General features: G+C 52.9%; 6 protein-coding genes across 6 annotated transcripts; 2 read left to right on the top strand and 4 right to left on the bottom strand.

Moving 5' to 3' along the window:
• Positions 1-86: 86 nt before the first annotated feature.
• BO94DRAFT_533557 (ATG3/ATG10 family protein) lies at positions 87-1,559 on the top strand. Its single transcript, XM_025611354.1, has 2 exons — positions 87-749; positions 830-1,559. Exons 1-2 carry the CDS (start codon positions 235-237, stop codon positions 1,368-1,370), a joined length of 1,056 nt encoding a protein of 351 aa, XP_025469139.1. The 5' UTR covers positions 87-234; the 3' UTR covers positions 1,371-1,559.
• On the top strand, positions 1,461-1,784 carry BO94DRAFT_391470 (uncharacterized protein). Its single transcript, XM_025607328.1, has one exon. It carries the CDS (start codon positions 1,551-1,553, stop codon positions 1,725-1,727), a length of 177 nt encoding a protein of 58 aa, XP_025469138.1. The 5' UTR covers positions 1,461-1,550; the 3' UTR covers positions 1,728-1,784.
• A 57-nt stretch (positions 1,785-1,841) lies between these two features.
• On the bottom strand, positions 1,842-6,682 carry BO94DRAFT_618142 (uncharacterized protein; the record flags this gene model as incomplete). Its single annotated transcript, XM_025616842.1, has 8 exons — positions 6,185-6,682; positions 6,085-6,161; positions 5,524-5,557; positions 5,321-5,473; positions 3,772-5,092; positions 3,302-3,414; positions 2,993-3,086; positions 1,842-2,927 (listed from the first exon to the last, which is right to left on the bottom strand). The coding sequence occupies exons 1-8, from the start codon at positions 6,256-6,258 to the stop codon at positions 1,842-1,844; spliced, it is 2,952 nt and encodes a 983-aa protein (XP_025469137.1). The 5' UTR covers positions 6,259-6,682.
• Positions 6,683-7,788, bottom strand: BO94DRAFT_391686 (uncharacterized protein). Its single transcript, XM_025607329.1, has 2 exons — positions 7,738-7,788; positions 6,683-7,686 (listed from the first exon to the last, which is right to left on the bottom strand). The coding sequence occupies exon 2, from the start codon at positions 7,449-7,451 to the stop codon at positions 6,705-6,707; it is 747 nt and encodes a 248-aa protein (XP_025469136.1). The 5' UTR covers positions 7,452-7,686; positions 7,738-7,788; the 3' UTR covers positions 6,683-6,704.
• Positions 7,789-8,826: 1,038 nt separating this feature from the next.
• Positions 8,827-10,249, bottom strand: BO94DRAFT_544794 (dolichyl-phosphate beta-glucosyltransferase; the record flags this gene model as incomplete). The annotated part of the gene is made up of 3 exons (XM_025613198.1): positions 8,827-9,171; positions 9,237-10,031; positions 10,133-10,249. The coding sequence occupies 3 exons, from the start codon at positions 10,247-10,249 to the stop codon at positions 8,827-8,829; spliced, it is 1,257 nt and encodes a 418-aa protein (XP_025469135.1).
• Positions 10,250-11,418: 1,169 nt separating this feature from the next.
• Positions 11,419-14,028, bottom strand: BO94DRAFT_462368 (uncharacterized protein; the record flags this gene model as incomplete). The annotated part of the gene is made up of 3 exons (XM_025607970.1): positions 11,419-11,580; positions 11,645-13,787; positions 13,910-14,028. 3 exons carry the CDS (start codon positions 14,026-14,028, stop codon positions 11,419-11,421), a joined length of 2,424 nt encoding a protein of 807 aa, XP_025469134.1.
• Positions 14,029-15,131: the final 1,103 nt, after the last annotated feature.

Here is a 15,131-nt window from a genome sequence, read left to right as displayed (position 1 = left end):
GGTGCGGAGGGGAGGTGGTGACTGAGCCTCCGCCACATGATGTACTCCGTAGTACCCCGCGTGCATTGCCGGCGCTCGATAAGTCGTGCCTTCTCATTCCGTCACCGCCACACCTGCCAGTCCCTCCTTCCTCCCTCATCCAGCCCATCACCTTTTCCTCCTTTTCTTTTCCCTCCACCAAACTCTTCCTCATAGCCAAGCAACCCCATCAAGAAAGCCCTTACCCTCCAAGAAATGAATATCCTACACTCCACTCTCTCCACCTGGAGAGACCGTCTGGCACCAGTCTCCCGGACTTCGACCTTCCGAACAACCGGCCAAATCACGCCCGAGGAGTTCGTCCTCGCAGGCGACTATCTTGTCTACAAGTTCCCCTCCTGGTCCTGGGCCGACGCCGCGACGCCCGCCAAACGAGTTTCCTACCTCCCGCCCGGGAAACAGTTTCTCGTAACCCGAGGCGTGCCATGCCACCGACGCCTCAACGACAACTTCGCCGGGGATGCGGGTCACGATGATGAGATCGTCCGGGACATGTTGGCGGGGGAGGATGACAACGACGATGGGTGGTTGAGGACGGGAGGCGGGGACGACGCAGCAGCGGCGGCAGCTCGGATCGGAGATGTGCGGACGGTCGACGAGGCGGGGAATATGGGCGAAGAAGAGCAAGAGGAGGAAGAGATCCCGGATATGGAAGATGAGGATGATGATGAGGAGGCGATTATTCGAGAGCCTATGACGGGGACGACACAGTGAGTATCCCCACCTACTAACCTATATCATCTTATCTATATCCCCCTGTTGTCATGGATGGGTCTAATGAGACTGGTAGACCAACCCGCACCTACAACCTCTACATCACTTATGCGAACTTCTACCGAACCCCCCGTCTCTACCTCTCCGGATATCTATCAGCATCTGAACCCCTCCCCCCGCAACTCATGATGGAGGATATCGTCGGCGACTACAAAGACAAGACTGTGACCCTGGAAGATTTCCCGTGGTTCGAAGGAAGCGTGAAGATGGCTACTGTACACCCCTGTCGACACGCCTCGGTAATGAAGACCCTCCTGGATCGTGCAGATGCGGCGCTCAAAATTCGTCGCGATAAGCTTAAGGCTGCGGCGGCGTCGCAGGCACAGCCCGACGCCCGGGTTGCGGCGGGCGCAGGCGGACTGGAAGGGCTAGTGGATGATATCAAGGGACTATCATTGAGCGATGGGCAGGTCCAGCAGGGCGATGAGTGGGAGGTGTTGCAGCATGACGAGGATGATCAAGTTGCGATCCGAGTCGATCAGTATTTGGTTGTGTTCCTCAAGTTTATTGCTAGCGTCACGCCAGGGATTGAGCATGACTTTACCATGGGGGTGTGAAACCTATCTTTGTTATTGATACCTGGCCGGTTTCGGGTTTAGTTTAATAGTTACGAGGGTGATGATTTCCTCTCTTGTTTACTCCATATTTCTATATTTATGAAATGGCGCCCAAGGAGCATGTTAATTACGAAGCATGGAAGATGATATTACGAAGACTAATGCAATGCAATCAGCTATATGTTTCACATTCTGGCACATATTAAGTCCAATACTGTACAAAAACCCCATGCTGTAAAAATGCAGACCGGCCAGCAATACCCACAAGATATAGAAAACAAAGAGAAAGAGGGAAGAACCACAACCCGAAATAAACAAACATCCCAAGTCCCAGCCAATCGGATCTCATCAACTTAGTAATATAGTAATAACACAAGAATTTTGTATATAGAAAGGTAAGCGTGACAAAGGAAAAGCTTTAGATAAGTGAACGTTGAGCGGTCCGGTCCCCGCTTTTCTCGGAGATTCTTCTCATGCCGCGCATCGGCAGGTATATGCGGGCAAGGCTGGGATAGCGGGTGAAGGAAGGGTGGGGGCGAGCTTGGGCTCGGACTCAGGCTCGTGGTCAGATTCAGGTTGAGGCTCAGGAGCAGGAGCAGGAGCAGGGCCTTGTTGAGGCTCGGATTCAGGCTCATGTTCAGATTCAGGTTGAGATTGAGGCTCCTGGGCAGGGGCAGGAGCAGGGGCAGGTGCGGGGCCTTGTTGAGGCTCGAGGGTAGGCTCAGTTTCAGGAGATGATTCGGGCTGAGCCTGGTGCTCGGGCTCCGGAGCTGGGCATTCTTGGACGGCTCCAGCTGGCTCCTCGGGTCCTTCGGTGGTTTCTGCTGGGAGGGAAGGGACGGGAGGGACAGGAGGAGCGGGCTCGGAGGGGGAGGATGGAGCTGGGGATGGGGATGGGGGAGTGGCGTGGGGAGTAGTGGTGGGGTGAGTGGGGGGAGCGGGCTCAGAGGGAGAAGATGGTGCTGAGGAATGGGGAGTGGTGGAAGGCGTGGTGGAAGGAGTAGTAGTGGGGGGAGCTGGAGGAGGGGTAGTAGTGGTAGGAGGGGACGAAGGAGCATGTGTAGCTGGAGGAGCAGGAGGGACAGCAGTGGGAGGGACAGGAGGGGGGTGAGTAGTAGTAGTAGTAGTAGTTGTAGTGTGCGTAGCAGGGGGAGCAGGAGTAGGGGCAGTAGTGTCAATAGGAGGATTAACCGGCGGTGGTGGAGGGGCTATCGTAGAGTCTGGGGGGCTCGTGCTGCTCGTGGTGGACGAGGTGGACGAGATGGTTGAGGGCTCTGGTCGTGGCCGCGGCTCATCGGTTTCCTCATAGCCGTTGTGAAAGAAGCTGCCCATGTTAAAGCTGGGACCATCGGGGATGCCGACGTTGAAGGAGTCACCCGCGTCGGTGTCACTCGATTCACTCGAGCCACCATTGTCGCCATTGTCTTCAGTGTATCTGGTGGAGGCAGAGTTGCCAGTATTGAAGGATGGTCCATCAGGGATCGAGAAGTCCATGCCTGAGCCGGCCTGGGTGTTGCTGTTGAAATGGTGGGCCTGTCTCCGCGCAACGGCTGCGTTCTGTAGGACGAGTTAGCTGGACTGGTCATACTTGATGATCAAGGAGCTGGGAGATGTTCACATACACTGGGGGCAACAGGTGCGGATAGTGCGGAGGGCGGAGCAACAGCCAGCACGAGGCATAGCAATGCCGAAAGGCTCTTGGGGTTGTACATAGTACTGAGAGAGAACGACGAATGATTCAAATGAGAGACAGTCTAGGGTGGGAGAGCGAAAGCGAAAGCGAAAGCGTTGCAAAAGAATGGATGCTGTGATTCGCAGCGGAGGAATGCTCTGTCGAATAGCTTGTCAGTCCGCGATCTGAGGCTTCTTATACCTGCGATAATTGTATCCAAGGGCTCCCAAACCCTTTCTAGGACGCCATCCTCCCTGACCCGCCATGCAAGGCCCACGAGACAATACCTCCGATAGTCACGGTGACCTCATGTCCGACAGGATCTGGCCACTCGGTAGGAGACTGCGTCCCCAAAGGAGGTGAAGGGGAAGCCTGAAGGATAATAACATGGGGATGAGGGCGTGATCCGGCCCCGAGGCGGACGCAAGGAGGAGAAAGCCATTGTGCGGCCAGACGTGCATTTTACTATGAAGAACTGAATCAAATCCCCCCTAGTCTTAGACAAACTCCCGTGGCTTTAATAGTTACACATGGTTGTCGATGCATATGCAAAGAAAAATAAATGAGCACCGTCATATTCATCAGTCATGGTATCCATCCAAAAGCGATAAAAGCAATCCGTCCCGTATAGCCAATGTCCATGATGACATAAAATCCAGAAGTCGCTTTAGAATATGAGCAAAAAATCGGCCATCGTACAGCAAGCAATCTTCAGATTCACTCCTACACTTTCCCGCAGTCTGATTTGCCAAAGGCTGTGCCAAAGTTGGTTGTCTTCTTGAACCGCAATTCGGGTTCCTCACCCTGGCTTGGTGGCTCGACCTCGGCCAGTTTTTGATCTTCACTGTTTCGGGGAAACCCGATGAAGCGCCTGGCTTGATCCAGAAGCTTTTGATCAACCTGGCTCAGAAAGTCACTGTCGTGCTCTTTTTCGTTCAACAGGGAGAGTGGCCCCTTCAAAGCTGGATCATCGGCCAAATCTTCAAAGTACGAGTCGGAGTTTTCTGCAGGTTGCCGAGGCGCTGCCGGAGCAAGGGCTTTGTCCTCGTTTGCAACAATCTCCTGGGGAGACGGTTGCTCCGTGTCGACGTCCCGATCAATCCTAGCCATAGGAGTGTGACCAGCGTTTCTGGTCAGGTTGAACTCTGGTGGGCCAAGCTCCGACAATTTGAGTTTGAGGCTGTTGCGATGTTCGGCAGAAGTCCGGCCAGAAAATGATGGGGAGCCCTCAAGTGATGGCGGCGACGGCGGCGTGATTACACGAGCGACAATTTCCGGCGGCAATGCAGAGGATTTGAGCGTAATACCATCAAGCTTGCTATCGAGCCTCTCGATCGGAACAGAAACACATACGGCCGCAGGAAAGTCGGCTGCGTGAGTCTTGGGCGAGAGGGCGGCGTCCAAAGATGGTGCAGCGATCGATAGATTGCCTCCTTGCTCCGGGGACACGAGACCCTGGAGGTCCGTCTTCTCCACGTCAGGAAATACCCTTGTGGGCCTACTGCCAGGGCTAGAACCCTCCCACACCTGGGCACTCGTTGGGTGAGGATGGTCAGTAGAGTCTGCTAAAAGCGGGCGACTGAATTGATTGTGAAATGCAGACGGTAATGCATAAGATGCAAAAGCACCGGTCGGGGCCGTACTATTAGTAGCGCCGGCCCCTGTGGATCCCCTACCCTTGAGCAACGACTCTAATTCAGAGATCCTCTGATTTAGTAGTAATCGCTCGTTTTCCCATATTTGTCGTTCTTCATTGAAGAGTTTCCTCTCATCCTCGAAATTTGCACGCTGGCGATCGAGGAGCGACCGGACTTGTTGAAGATAATCCGCACCTACGACCGAATAAGTGGCCCCTTTGGTCTCGGGGCCTCGCGTATGATGTGATCTCGAGTCAAGATGGGTGTCCGGCACTGACTGTGTCCGACGGACGGGGGTCGGGGTAGGAGAGAAGCGGACCTCCTTGTAGAGGCTGCCATGGCCACTGGGAGATTTGGTGGCGGTTGCTGGTTTCATTTTGACTGTTGTTAAGGCTAATGGTGTTGCTGAGACACTTCAAGGGAGGGTCGGATCCCCCTCATAAAGAGATGGAGAGAGGGGTAAGGGCAGAGCGAAGGGAGTGAACAACTGGAGCAGTGGTCACAACGTGAATGCTTTAGTTCGATGCTAGACTAACGTCAGCTGCCGCCATTCACAGTCGAGAGACAGCAGCATCACCGTGATAATCACGCGTGGAGCGACTCAAAACGACAGGTAAAAAGAACCGGGGAACCACAACAACCGGGTACCTACCACAGTGGCGAATAGGAGAGGGATTGGTGCGGGGGCGACTAGTCGTCCGGCGTGATCAATGGAGCGTAGATAAGCCTCTGATGGGGAATGTTTGGGCGGTGCCTGAAGCAGAGTTTCGAAACGCAAGGCGAGGTGCTTGGTGCTTGATGCTTGGTGCTTCGTGGTCCAAAGATGTTGCTGGCCGCAGGCGACCAAAGGACGATGAACAAGTGGACGATGCGCTTGACTGCAGATTGCAGCGAAGGGTTCACAGCATTTATCAGGCGGGCCTGAGGGAAGAGAGTATTATGTCAACCTCCAGACCGAATGATGATTGATGACAAGATGGATGATCCACCCGAATGCGGGGAGGGGGGGAAAACCGAAGTAGATGAACCGATGAAGAATGTGGAATTCACTATACCAGGCTACCAGGCGGGCGAGGAGGGCCAGGATATCGATCTCGTAACCAGGAGTGCAAGCGGGTGTTCTCTAAGCTAAGTAGAGAAGAAGTGTGAGGAGAAGAAAAGACCGACGAGGCGCAAGCAGAGAGATGGGATGGAAAAGGCACAAACAAACGGTGCTTCTTCAACCAGAACAAATCCCACAAACCGCAACCTGAGGCCGACGATCACGAGGCAGCATGACGTTATGGCTCGTCTCTTCCCCGAAAACGAAACGGTTACTTTGCTTCGTCTTCGTCCTCGCGTTCTACTTCCATTTACTTCCCCCCCTTGGCTTTTAGTCAGGTCTATCATCCCCTTCCCCTCCCACATCTCCAGTGTATGATTTCATGGTCCAGGCGGGTCAATGAAGCCCCATCATCTGGTACGTCCAGCAGACGGCCCGATCTGAAGCTAACCAGGGCACTAACCGAGGGGCGGCAACGGTGCTGCTGCCAGCTGCAGTCAGCCAATGCACATACATGGTACATGGTACTATTGCCATGCTACATCTCTAGGTTACAGTAAAAAAAAAATGACCTGGAATGAAGATGTTCAGATATTCTTCAATAAACAGCAGCAACAAACCTCTGGAAGATTCAAACAAACAGAAAACACCCTTCCAATGCAAGCCCATTGCTTCCAGCCCGTTTGCGACCAACTCCATTCTCCGCGCCCATTCTTCCCCAACTCCAACTCGACATTCCGCAGTGATTGGTATTCGAGGTGTGGAGCACCTTCAGACTAACAGAGTCTACTGTATACACGATGAACTCTCTTCGATCTCCCCAAACGTCATCCTGCAGATGATAGTCCTAGTGGGTATCTTATCGGGAGGAGAAGTCCCCCAGTCGGAAAAAAAGAACAAAGCAATAACGGCTGGACAAAGTGAGACGAGAAATTACTAATGTAGAAAGTTAGGAAGAGGAGAAGGTCGAAAACACCCGACTCCTACGCGACAGAAAGCTTCACCTGAGACGCCCGCGTCTCAGCCTGAAGCGACTTCTTCGCATCATCCATGACATACTGGTGCATCGATGGCAGAGGAAAGAAATGGAGATCCTTCTGCAAGGCTCCAAATATGGTCGCCAGATACCAGATGCCCCGAGCGGATGATTCCAGGTTTCCTACCGCAGCGGAGGGAAAATAGAAGCGAGGATCTAGATAGAAGATGGTGCTGGTCCAGTTCGGCAGCTTCTCCATCAGCATGCGGGCGGCTGCTTTATACTCCTTCAGCGTCCGTTTCGGCACGCCTGTTTGTGAGTGGACGAAGAAGAAGATCTCAAACCCAACGCTGCGGATGCGTTTGCGCGCCGTGGCGCTAATCGTGTCCAAAAAGGCGCCCAAGCGGTCGAGATTGAATGAATTCAGGAAGAATAGCGTGTTCTGAGAGTACACGAAGTCCTCTACCTCGTCGTGGATCTGTCGATTCACTGAGAGTAGGCTGCGGACTCGACCGTTCTCGCCCACCCAGCTAGGACACATGGACAGCGCTCGATATCGGCCCCGTGCAGTGAAGACATTCCCGCGATCGTTGATCACGATCATCGGACGGTCCATGAATTCGTTTGGTACGTCCAGCGCATATTCGTAGATCATGAGCCGCAGCTCCAGAGGTAGTCTGAGAAATGACGATTGCCCGGTCGTACTTGTCTGGGGAGCATCATCAGGATGCTCCATAAGTCGAGGGATCCCCATTGACGCAATATAGATCAGATCGGGTTGCAAGACAAGTTGTTGTTTGGTGAAGTGTATGTACTAGCCCACGCTAGCTCGTAGTTCGTTCAAAGTCCGTCGAAGAAGCCACGCAGAGAGATCCACTCAGATCAGATCACTCATAGTACGATAGCACATCGATATATACCCCGTAGTTCAATCCCAACCCAAGAACCAGCCAGCCAGACAGACAGCAAGAGGGAGGAATATAAAGCCAACCCACGACGTCAGAGTCCCGACCAGAACCGGCAACAGACCAACGTACCACTGACTGACTTGAGTGACACACTGATCAGGTTATCTCTGCCAAGGCATATGTCTCACCATACCAAAAAAAACCAGAGATGAGCTTCCAAGTAAATAGATAAACCCAAGTCTCAAAAGAAAGAAAAAGAGGAGTTTTCGAACCCGAGGACCGGTAAGAAATAGCTCCTCACTCTGCATGCAAGTGACTATAGGTCAGTCTATAACCGAGGGCAAAACAAAACCCCCAAAGGGAGGGGAGGAGAGGGGGTGTGTGGTGCTTGCTTGCTTTGCTTAGTTCATTCAGTAACAACAACCACCAAAAAGAAAAAAGAATAGAGAAAGAAGTAAGTATCAGGCCACTTTTCCTTTTTGTTTTTTTTCCCTTCCCTCGATCACCTCACATCGGTACTTGAAAACATTTTTATACAAAAAAAGTTAAAAACGAAAAAAAGTTTAAAAGTAAGTAAGAGTTGAAACGGATTCGGGCCAAGCCCGATCGTTGAAAGGATTTTTTCTTTCACCTTTCTCTTTTTCGTTTTTTTTTTTTGAAAGACAAAGTTTATTACTATGGCTATGATTCCTCTTTGAGAAGGAGAAGAATGAAGAGGCTTTCGGGAATATCCGTTCGGGTTGGTTCCGCCCTATGGCTATTAGGTATTGTGTATGCATCTAGACTAGATACCTATGGTCATGAGGATTGTTGTCTCTGACTAGATAGATAGACACTAGGCCCTGGCGCTGAAGAGTCCGGTAAATAGTAAATTACTACCCCCTATTGTCTCAGATTGGGAAAGACCTAGTAGCAGCGGAAGGATTTGTTGGCCTTGAGTCTGGCATGATTCCCGAGGTGCGTGTTCCGCCTCTGATGCAATGACGGGGGGTTTTTGGCTTCTAACGGGCCGGTTTCTGGGACTCGCCACCGCGGATGACATGCCAGGTTGGCGCAGGTCTCGTGGTGCCGGAGCTGACTCTTCCAGGATAACAGGGCATGTGGTTGGACAAGGGGGACAAAGCAGGATAAACAATTCAAATGTACTATATTGCTGGGATCGGCCTCTCGGTCTCGGTCCCGGTCTCGGTCTGGTTGGTCTCTTTATAGAGCTATACATCATCAAGTACGCCGGTACACGCCAAGCATCCATGCAGCACGCAGAACTGCCAGCCCCCAAGCCATGCCAATGCTGTCACGGATCACGTTCAGCTTGCTGCCCGTGACCTCTCTCCATCCCACGGGTACCTCCGCTACGGGAATGTCTGCAAATTCGGCGAGCATGAGCATCTCCACATCGAAGATCCACCCCTCCGAGTGCATGTAGGGAATAATGTAGGGCAACGAGGCCCTGGAGAACAATTTAAACCCACACTGGGTATCCTTGATGGTGGCTGTCTTCGACGGCGTCAATAGCCAGAGAATCAGGTGGAAAGAATGCATGAGGAAGTTGCGCAGCTTCGAGCGCTATCGCATGGACCATCGATTAGTGCCCAGTCATACGCTGCGTAAAGAAAGCTAGACAAGCATACCTTGACAACCGCCTCACTTCCAACCATATGCGCCCGAGAACCAACGGCCACACCTCGCCCTTGCATGTCCTCGTTTGCCTGACAGGCCGCGACGAGCTTCCCTAGATCTTCAAACTTGCTCGCACCGTCGGCATCCGCAAACACCACGTACTGACCGCGGACATGCCGCATGCCATGGGTGACTGCTCCGCCCTTGCCCCTGTTCTCCGTCAAAGTCACCACCCGGATAGTCCCGGAAGGGATGCGGACACCCTCATGTGTTTCCGGGGTCCAAGGACCAGCGTAGCCCTTGGGATGTATTGAGAGTTGATGATCCCGAGCAAATGTGAAAGCCGTCTCTTCGGTTTTGTCCTTGGATCCATCGGAGACAATGATAATCTCCCAGCCCTTGTTGTCGTCCACCAGACGATGTGCTGCAGTACCGTTTGCATGCCCGTTGGCGGCTTTCCGCTGACGCACTGCTTTCTCTGCTGCGGTGGTATCGGAACCATTGACGGAGTCGGTTACTGTCCCATATACCTTTTCTAGGTAATCCACTGCCTCTTCCAGCATGCCTCCCAGACGGTCTTCCTCATTGTATGCGGGCACTACCACCGATATGAACAAATCGGCGTCCTCCATCGAAGAGTGGTCGAGGATCCGACCGGGACGTTTCTGAGCATCGAGGGCATCTTGCCAGCAAGGTAATTGCAGTGGTTCCGTGATCGACCCATCCTTCAAGAGCGTACGGTATTTCTTCTCCTCAGGGAACGGTTTGCGCGGGGCGGGAGCGACGGTGTAGAGGGTGACGTAAAACTGCGCCCAGTAGAAGAGATAGCTGGTTAGTGTGGTTGTCACGATCGCATGGAAAGCGGGCGCGATCATAAATATCCAAGAATCGTAGAGCGTAAACCTACCAGGACAAACAGTCCAGAGAGCGTTGCAACGAATGTGACGAGCAGGACCGAGAGCGGGACGCTAGCCAGGAGCTCCGCGCAATGAAAGCAGATGCCGGACAAGGCTTCCTCGGCCATGGTGAAGCTTGTCGATGTCGGACGAGGGGCCAGATCGTCTCAAGCGGATGAAGATAATTGCGGGGAGCGAAGCGGACAGCGTCGTCGATTAGGATGGGAGGGAGTAAGGAAGGGAGTGAGCTCGAGTGCTCAACGGGATAGAGACGATCCGGTCGGTTCTTGGCCAGCCATGCGACACGAGACCTGTCTGAAGGAAGAATCAACTATTCAACATGGAGGGAGGAGCAGTAGTAAGTAGTAGTAAGTAGTAGACAGATTGACGATAACACAAAAGGCCGTGGTCCCGGACGGGAACTACTGGATCGTACTAAGCATAGTACTACTAACTACTGGAAACGTGGTGAGAGCGGAGATGCCTACCTACACAGTCGACGCGTTGCAGTCGCCAGCTTGACCTTTGGCCGCCTCTCATTCGTCCCGCCGGGCCCGCGCATGTTTTAAATTCCCCACTGGCTCTTCCAGAGAAGGTATCTCGGTCCGTCTTCTGGAATATCTATCTAGGTACTCCGTTCGGAGTAGAGCATCTACCTACTAGTAGGAATACCTATCTAGTACTATTACTGTCACTCTCCGTCCATGGCCCGAGAGAGGCTATCTATCTACCGAATACCAATACCAAGCTAATTATCACGGAAAGCGGCTAGGGCCGTTTGGGTATTATTGACGGGTCTTTAATTAGATACTCGGAGCTTCATCCACCAGATGCGCGAGCCGCGTGGTTCAGTCTCCCACGCGGATCCTCTGGGCCCTCTCCAACCCCCCTGGCGGCTGATTCACCCGGATAATAGATACTGCCTGAGACGCAGTGCAGGCTACAAGGCAAGCTGCGGAGCCCGGGGAAGCCGAGGGCTTGCAGTGTCCTCCCATACTGCCTTTTATTTCTTCATGGCATCGCCTGAGTTAGGCCTCACGGTGGACGCAAGCAAACTGGCTGCCATGTGGATGCTTGGCAGGATGAATGCTTGTTCGCCACCATAAAAAAAAAAAAAAAAAAAACTGCGGTCGCTGTCCTGTTACAACTCCCAGCTTTGGGGGCATGTTTCAATCGTGTCGAGGATCTCGTTGTATTGTGCTTTCGATCAGGTCATTCAGATAGCGACGCTCGGCAATTCTCATATTCAGCCACGCCCAGATCGCAGTTACCCTTGTATCGGCCAGTCTGTCCATGATCAAGTCTCGTGCGTGCCTTTATTTTCCACCTCGGCCTGCTTGACCTCAGTTGACTTTGCAACAAAAGGATTCTGTTCCTCGGCGATCTTCTCCAGCTCCAGGGCAAATGGGGTCGCTGAAAACTTGTGCGCGCTGTGATCATATGTGATCCAACGTTCAAACTATTCATCATCAGCATGGTCCTTTATGACGCCATCGTGCTTTTCATTTCTGCAGGAAGCTTACCATAGCAAGCCTGATCCCCAGCCATATGCAGCGATACATCCTCGTAATGTCTCGAGATGGCGGCTCAATGTTCCGACCATCACCGGCAGTAGGTGCGTTATCGAAGAAATCAGAAGGATAGAGAAGTTGGCTCCAGAGTTGGCCACGAATGAGGAAGTCTTCGGCCACCCAGGTAGTTTCTTCCGAGATGGGAAATTCGTCTTTTTCAGCGATGTGGGGTTTGATATAGCTCCGGAATAAGACGTTGAGGAACGAGGCAAGTTTTCGCCACGGCACGGCCACCTCCACCCGGCTCATACCTCGTGGAGTATGAGCCAGGCACCAAAGGAATGCTAGGGACACATGACAGGCAGCGTACACGTTTCTATCTGGGACTTGATCGAGAATCACGGCTAGGGTGTCGTAAGTAAAGAAAGATCCATAAAAGAGTAGAGGCGACGGATTCGCAGAGTCCCGGGACGCGAGAAATTCGGTCTGCACGGCCCCAAGGTTATCGGTGGGAATCCAGGTACTGGCAGCGGAGGCGTAGACCTCTTCAAGAGATCTTGGTGGGGACAAGTCTGTCTCGTAGAACTCGGGGCTCAAGTAAGCGTCGGCGCTACCATATTCCAGCATGGCCGCAATGTTGCAGGCACAGATGAAGAACCCTTGCATTCGGAAGGCGACACCAATTTGGCATATGGTCTGATCTAGGAGCGATGCAAACGTGTCGACCAACGCAATAAGGTGATCCCCGACGTCTCCCGTGTACAGGTAGCCATGCGCAGCGACAAATGCGCTGACCAATGGAAGACGATGAATGGCTCGGGATGCTCTCAAGAACGGTTTGAACAAAAGGGAGATACTCTCCCGGGTGCCTGTGAATGGGTGGACACTGACTAGTGATCTCGTGTAGTAAAACAGCTGCTGAGTGACATCCGGCCGAGCCAAGACCGCCAGGTGATGTTGGATCCGGCCGACGTTGGGGTTCCTGTCTGCAGCTCGGTTGTACCAGTATCTTGCCACTCCCGCCCAGGACTCACGTTCGCGGAGGTCGGACTCTTCTACGGCCATCCGGTATCGCGACAGATCCCCAAGACACTCGATCCAGGTATCTTCAAAGGCTGACACAGACTCGAGCATGAGTGTGATCATGGAATATGCGTAGTAGATGAAACTTAGTATATGCTCCAAGGATCCAGGAAGCCAATGGCGTAACGTTTCCAGCGCTGAGTGGACTCCAATGCGCCACAATCGTGCCGGCATTGCATATTTCTCCGCTAGGCGTTTCAAGGCGGGGGTCGCCATGGGATGTTGGGAGCAAAGGAAGAAATCATGGTACTCTCGCAGTAGCAGGGCGTGAGTTCCAGTCAATTGTTGAAACCTTTCTGAATCCATCGGGGTCCGTTCCTCGCTATTCTCGTTCTCCTCGTTCTCCTCAGCCCACTTTTCGCATTTGTCCTCCGCCACGAGTATCGCGGCATAGATATCTCGGACGTCACTAATCAAGTGTTCCTCTGTGCAAGATTCAGAATCAGTTTCTAGCTGACGGATTATCCCATATGATGCTGATGTACCTCCGGATGTCCCCACGACCGCGCCGCTGAAATTCTGAGCATTGCTCAGTTGTCTCGCGGACTCCTGGCCATAACTCAGGTCCTTTGCAGATTGCTGTGGTGCTTGGGAGAAGGAGGCCATCTCCTCCGGATCGGTGTTTGGATTTAGAGGCAGGGGGCCGTCATTCGAGATGGGACTGGAGCGAGGAGCTTGAGAACGAAGCGGGGATGGATGGCCACCATTGGTACTTTCACCAATGCCGTCCGCCACGCGGGTGGGATCTCTAGGAAGGCGAGAACCGCTGTTAGTCGGGCTACCCTGCCTCATTCGACCTTCAGCTATTGCTCGGCTCGATGGGCGGGCTATATCGGTGCCAGATCGCCTCCATTGCTCCTGCCACGCCTGGCGACATCCATTCGGTACGTTGGACGAGGCAAGCTCGACCGCGTGCTCACTCACGTCATCCGAGGCAAAATCATCCGGGACAACGCCACCTGAATCGCCTCGTTTATGCGAAAATGAGGCGCTAGCGGAATGGAACGCTCGATTGGTGGTCGACGATCCGGCTGGCGAGCCAGCGTCTGACACCAAGGGTGCAAGCGGCTTCCTACGGGGGACGTTAGAAATAGTTCTGAAACAGATGCGATTTATGCACAGGGGCCAGATACAGGCCGAGGACGTGGCAGACCAACAATGCGAGAAATGCTAGGGATGAGTGCAGCAACTCACTTGGGAAAAGAGGTATCAGGATCGATGTCAGGGCGAGGAGGCTCTAGGGCTGGGCTGACAGAAGCCCGATTCTGAGATGGTACCAGTAGGGGGTCCCGGCCATCATTTCCGTCATTCATCGTATTGGCTGCCGTAGGGTTATGTAACACGTCATCTGATCCGTACCAGCGTTCTGTTTAGCACCGGGTTGATAAGACGATCAGTCCGGTGTCGGTGGAGATGATGCGACAATCAAAGTAAGACAGGGTTGGTAGGGGCCGTGGAGAGGCTGGCCTTGACCGGGACGACCAGGCGAATGCGCGCAGCGGTATGAGATGGGTATAAGGCTCAAGCGTAAAGGGATGCTGACGATGACGGGTGAGGAGAGAAAAAGAAGAGAGAGCGAGAGAGTGAGGGAGGGAAAGAACAATGAAATGAGAGACGGCAGGAAAAGGAGGTGGAAAGAATCGCTTTCTATGGCCGGTTCTGATACCAACAACTGAAATCTACAATGACATCAAGGCCTATGACAAGACCGGAGATCCTGGGAGAGAAAAGCGAGAGAGGCAGAGGATACTAACCAGGACACGTTGGAGGGTACGGGTGGGATTATTATTTATGAGGCAGATGACATTTAGGTTCTTTAGGCAACTAACCTCATCTCTGCCTAGGAAAGAGAGTGAGCAAACCGGTTAGAAAATTGCGCACGAACACCGGGGGGACGGATTGATAGTCCAACCCACCGCGGCGTGATAGTAGGAAGGCTAATTCCCTGAAGAATGGATAGATCGAGAAGGTCAAATCGCGGAGAGAAAATGCGACTAAGATGGAGGCGGAGAAGCAGGAGCAGCAGGAGAGGTACATACGTACCGGCGAGTAGATAGTAGTAGGTAGTAAAGTAAGTAAAGTAGGCAGGGTGTCGTAGGGAATAATAATCCAGACAAGTAGGTAGGTAGTAAAGTTAGTAGTGTTTTTTTTTTCTCTAGGTTTCCTGTATTCCGTATTGATCGAGGGGCACCACCTCCTCCAAGCTCTTAGTCGTTCAAACCAATTCCGACTGGGACTGACTGACCAGACTGACCGGTGGTACATACATACGTACTGGATACTTCCATACAGTCTGGGACTTCCATACAGTACTGGGGCCGGCCTGGCTGGCTGGCTGGCTGCTGGGACGGCATGAGGTTAATACCATCCGTGGAAACCGTTTCACTGAGGTAATCTTCCGGTATGGAAGATTCAC

This window comes from Aspergillus sclerotioniger (assembly GCF_003184525.1).
Source record: "Aspergillus sclerotioniger CBS 115572 chromosome Unknown BO94scaffold_9, whole genome shotgun sequence".
Taxonomy (NCBI): Eukaryota; Fungi; Ascomycota; class Eurotiomycetes; order Eurotiales; family Aspergillaceae; genus Aspergillus; species Aspergillus sclerotioniger.
This window is presented reverse-complemented; position numbering and strand designations above follow the sequence as displayed.

Coding starts and splice junctions, on each gene's coding strand:
- BO94DRAFT_533557 (XM_025611354.1), top strand. CDS start 235: ATGAATATCCTACACTCCACTCTCTCCACCTGGAGAGACCGTCTGGCA. Junction 750..829: donor CCTATGACGGGGACGACACA/GTGAGTATCCCC, acceptor TGAGACTGGTAG/ACCAACCCGCACCTACAACC.
- BO94DRAFT_391470 (XM_025607328.1), top strand. CDS start 1,551: ATGTTTCACATTCTGGCACATATTAAGTCCAATACTGTACAAAAACCC.
- BO94DRAFT_391686 (XM_025607329.1), bottom strand. CDS start 7,451: ATGGGGATCCCTCGACTTATGGAGCATCCTGATGATGCTCCCCAGACA.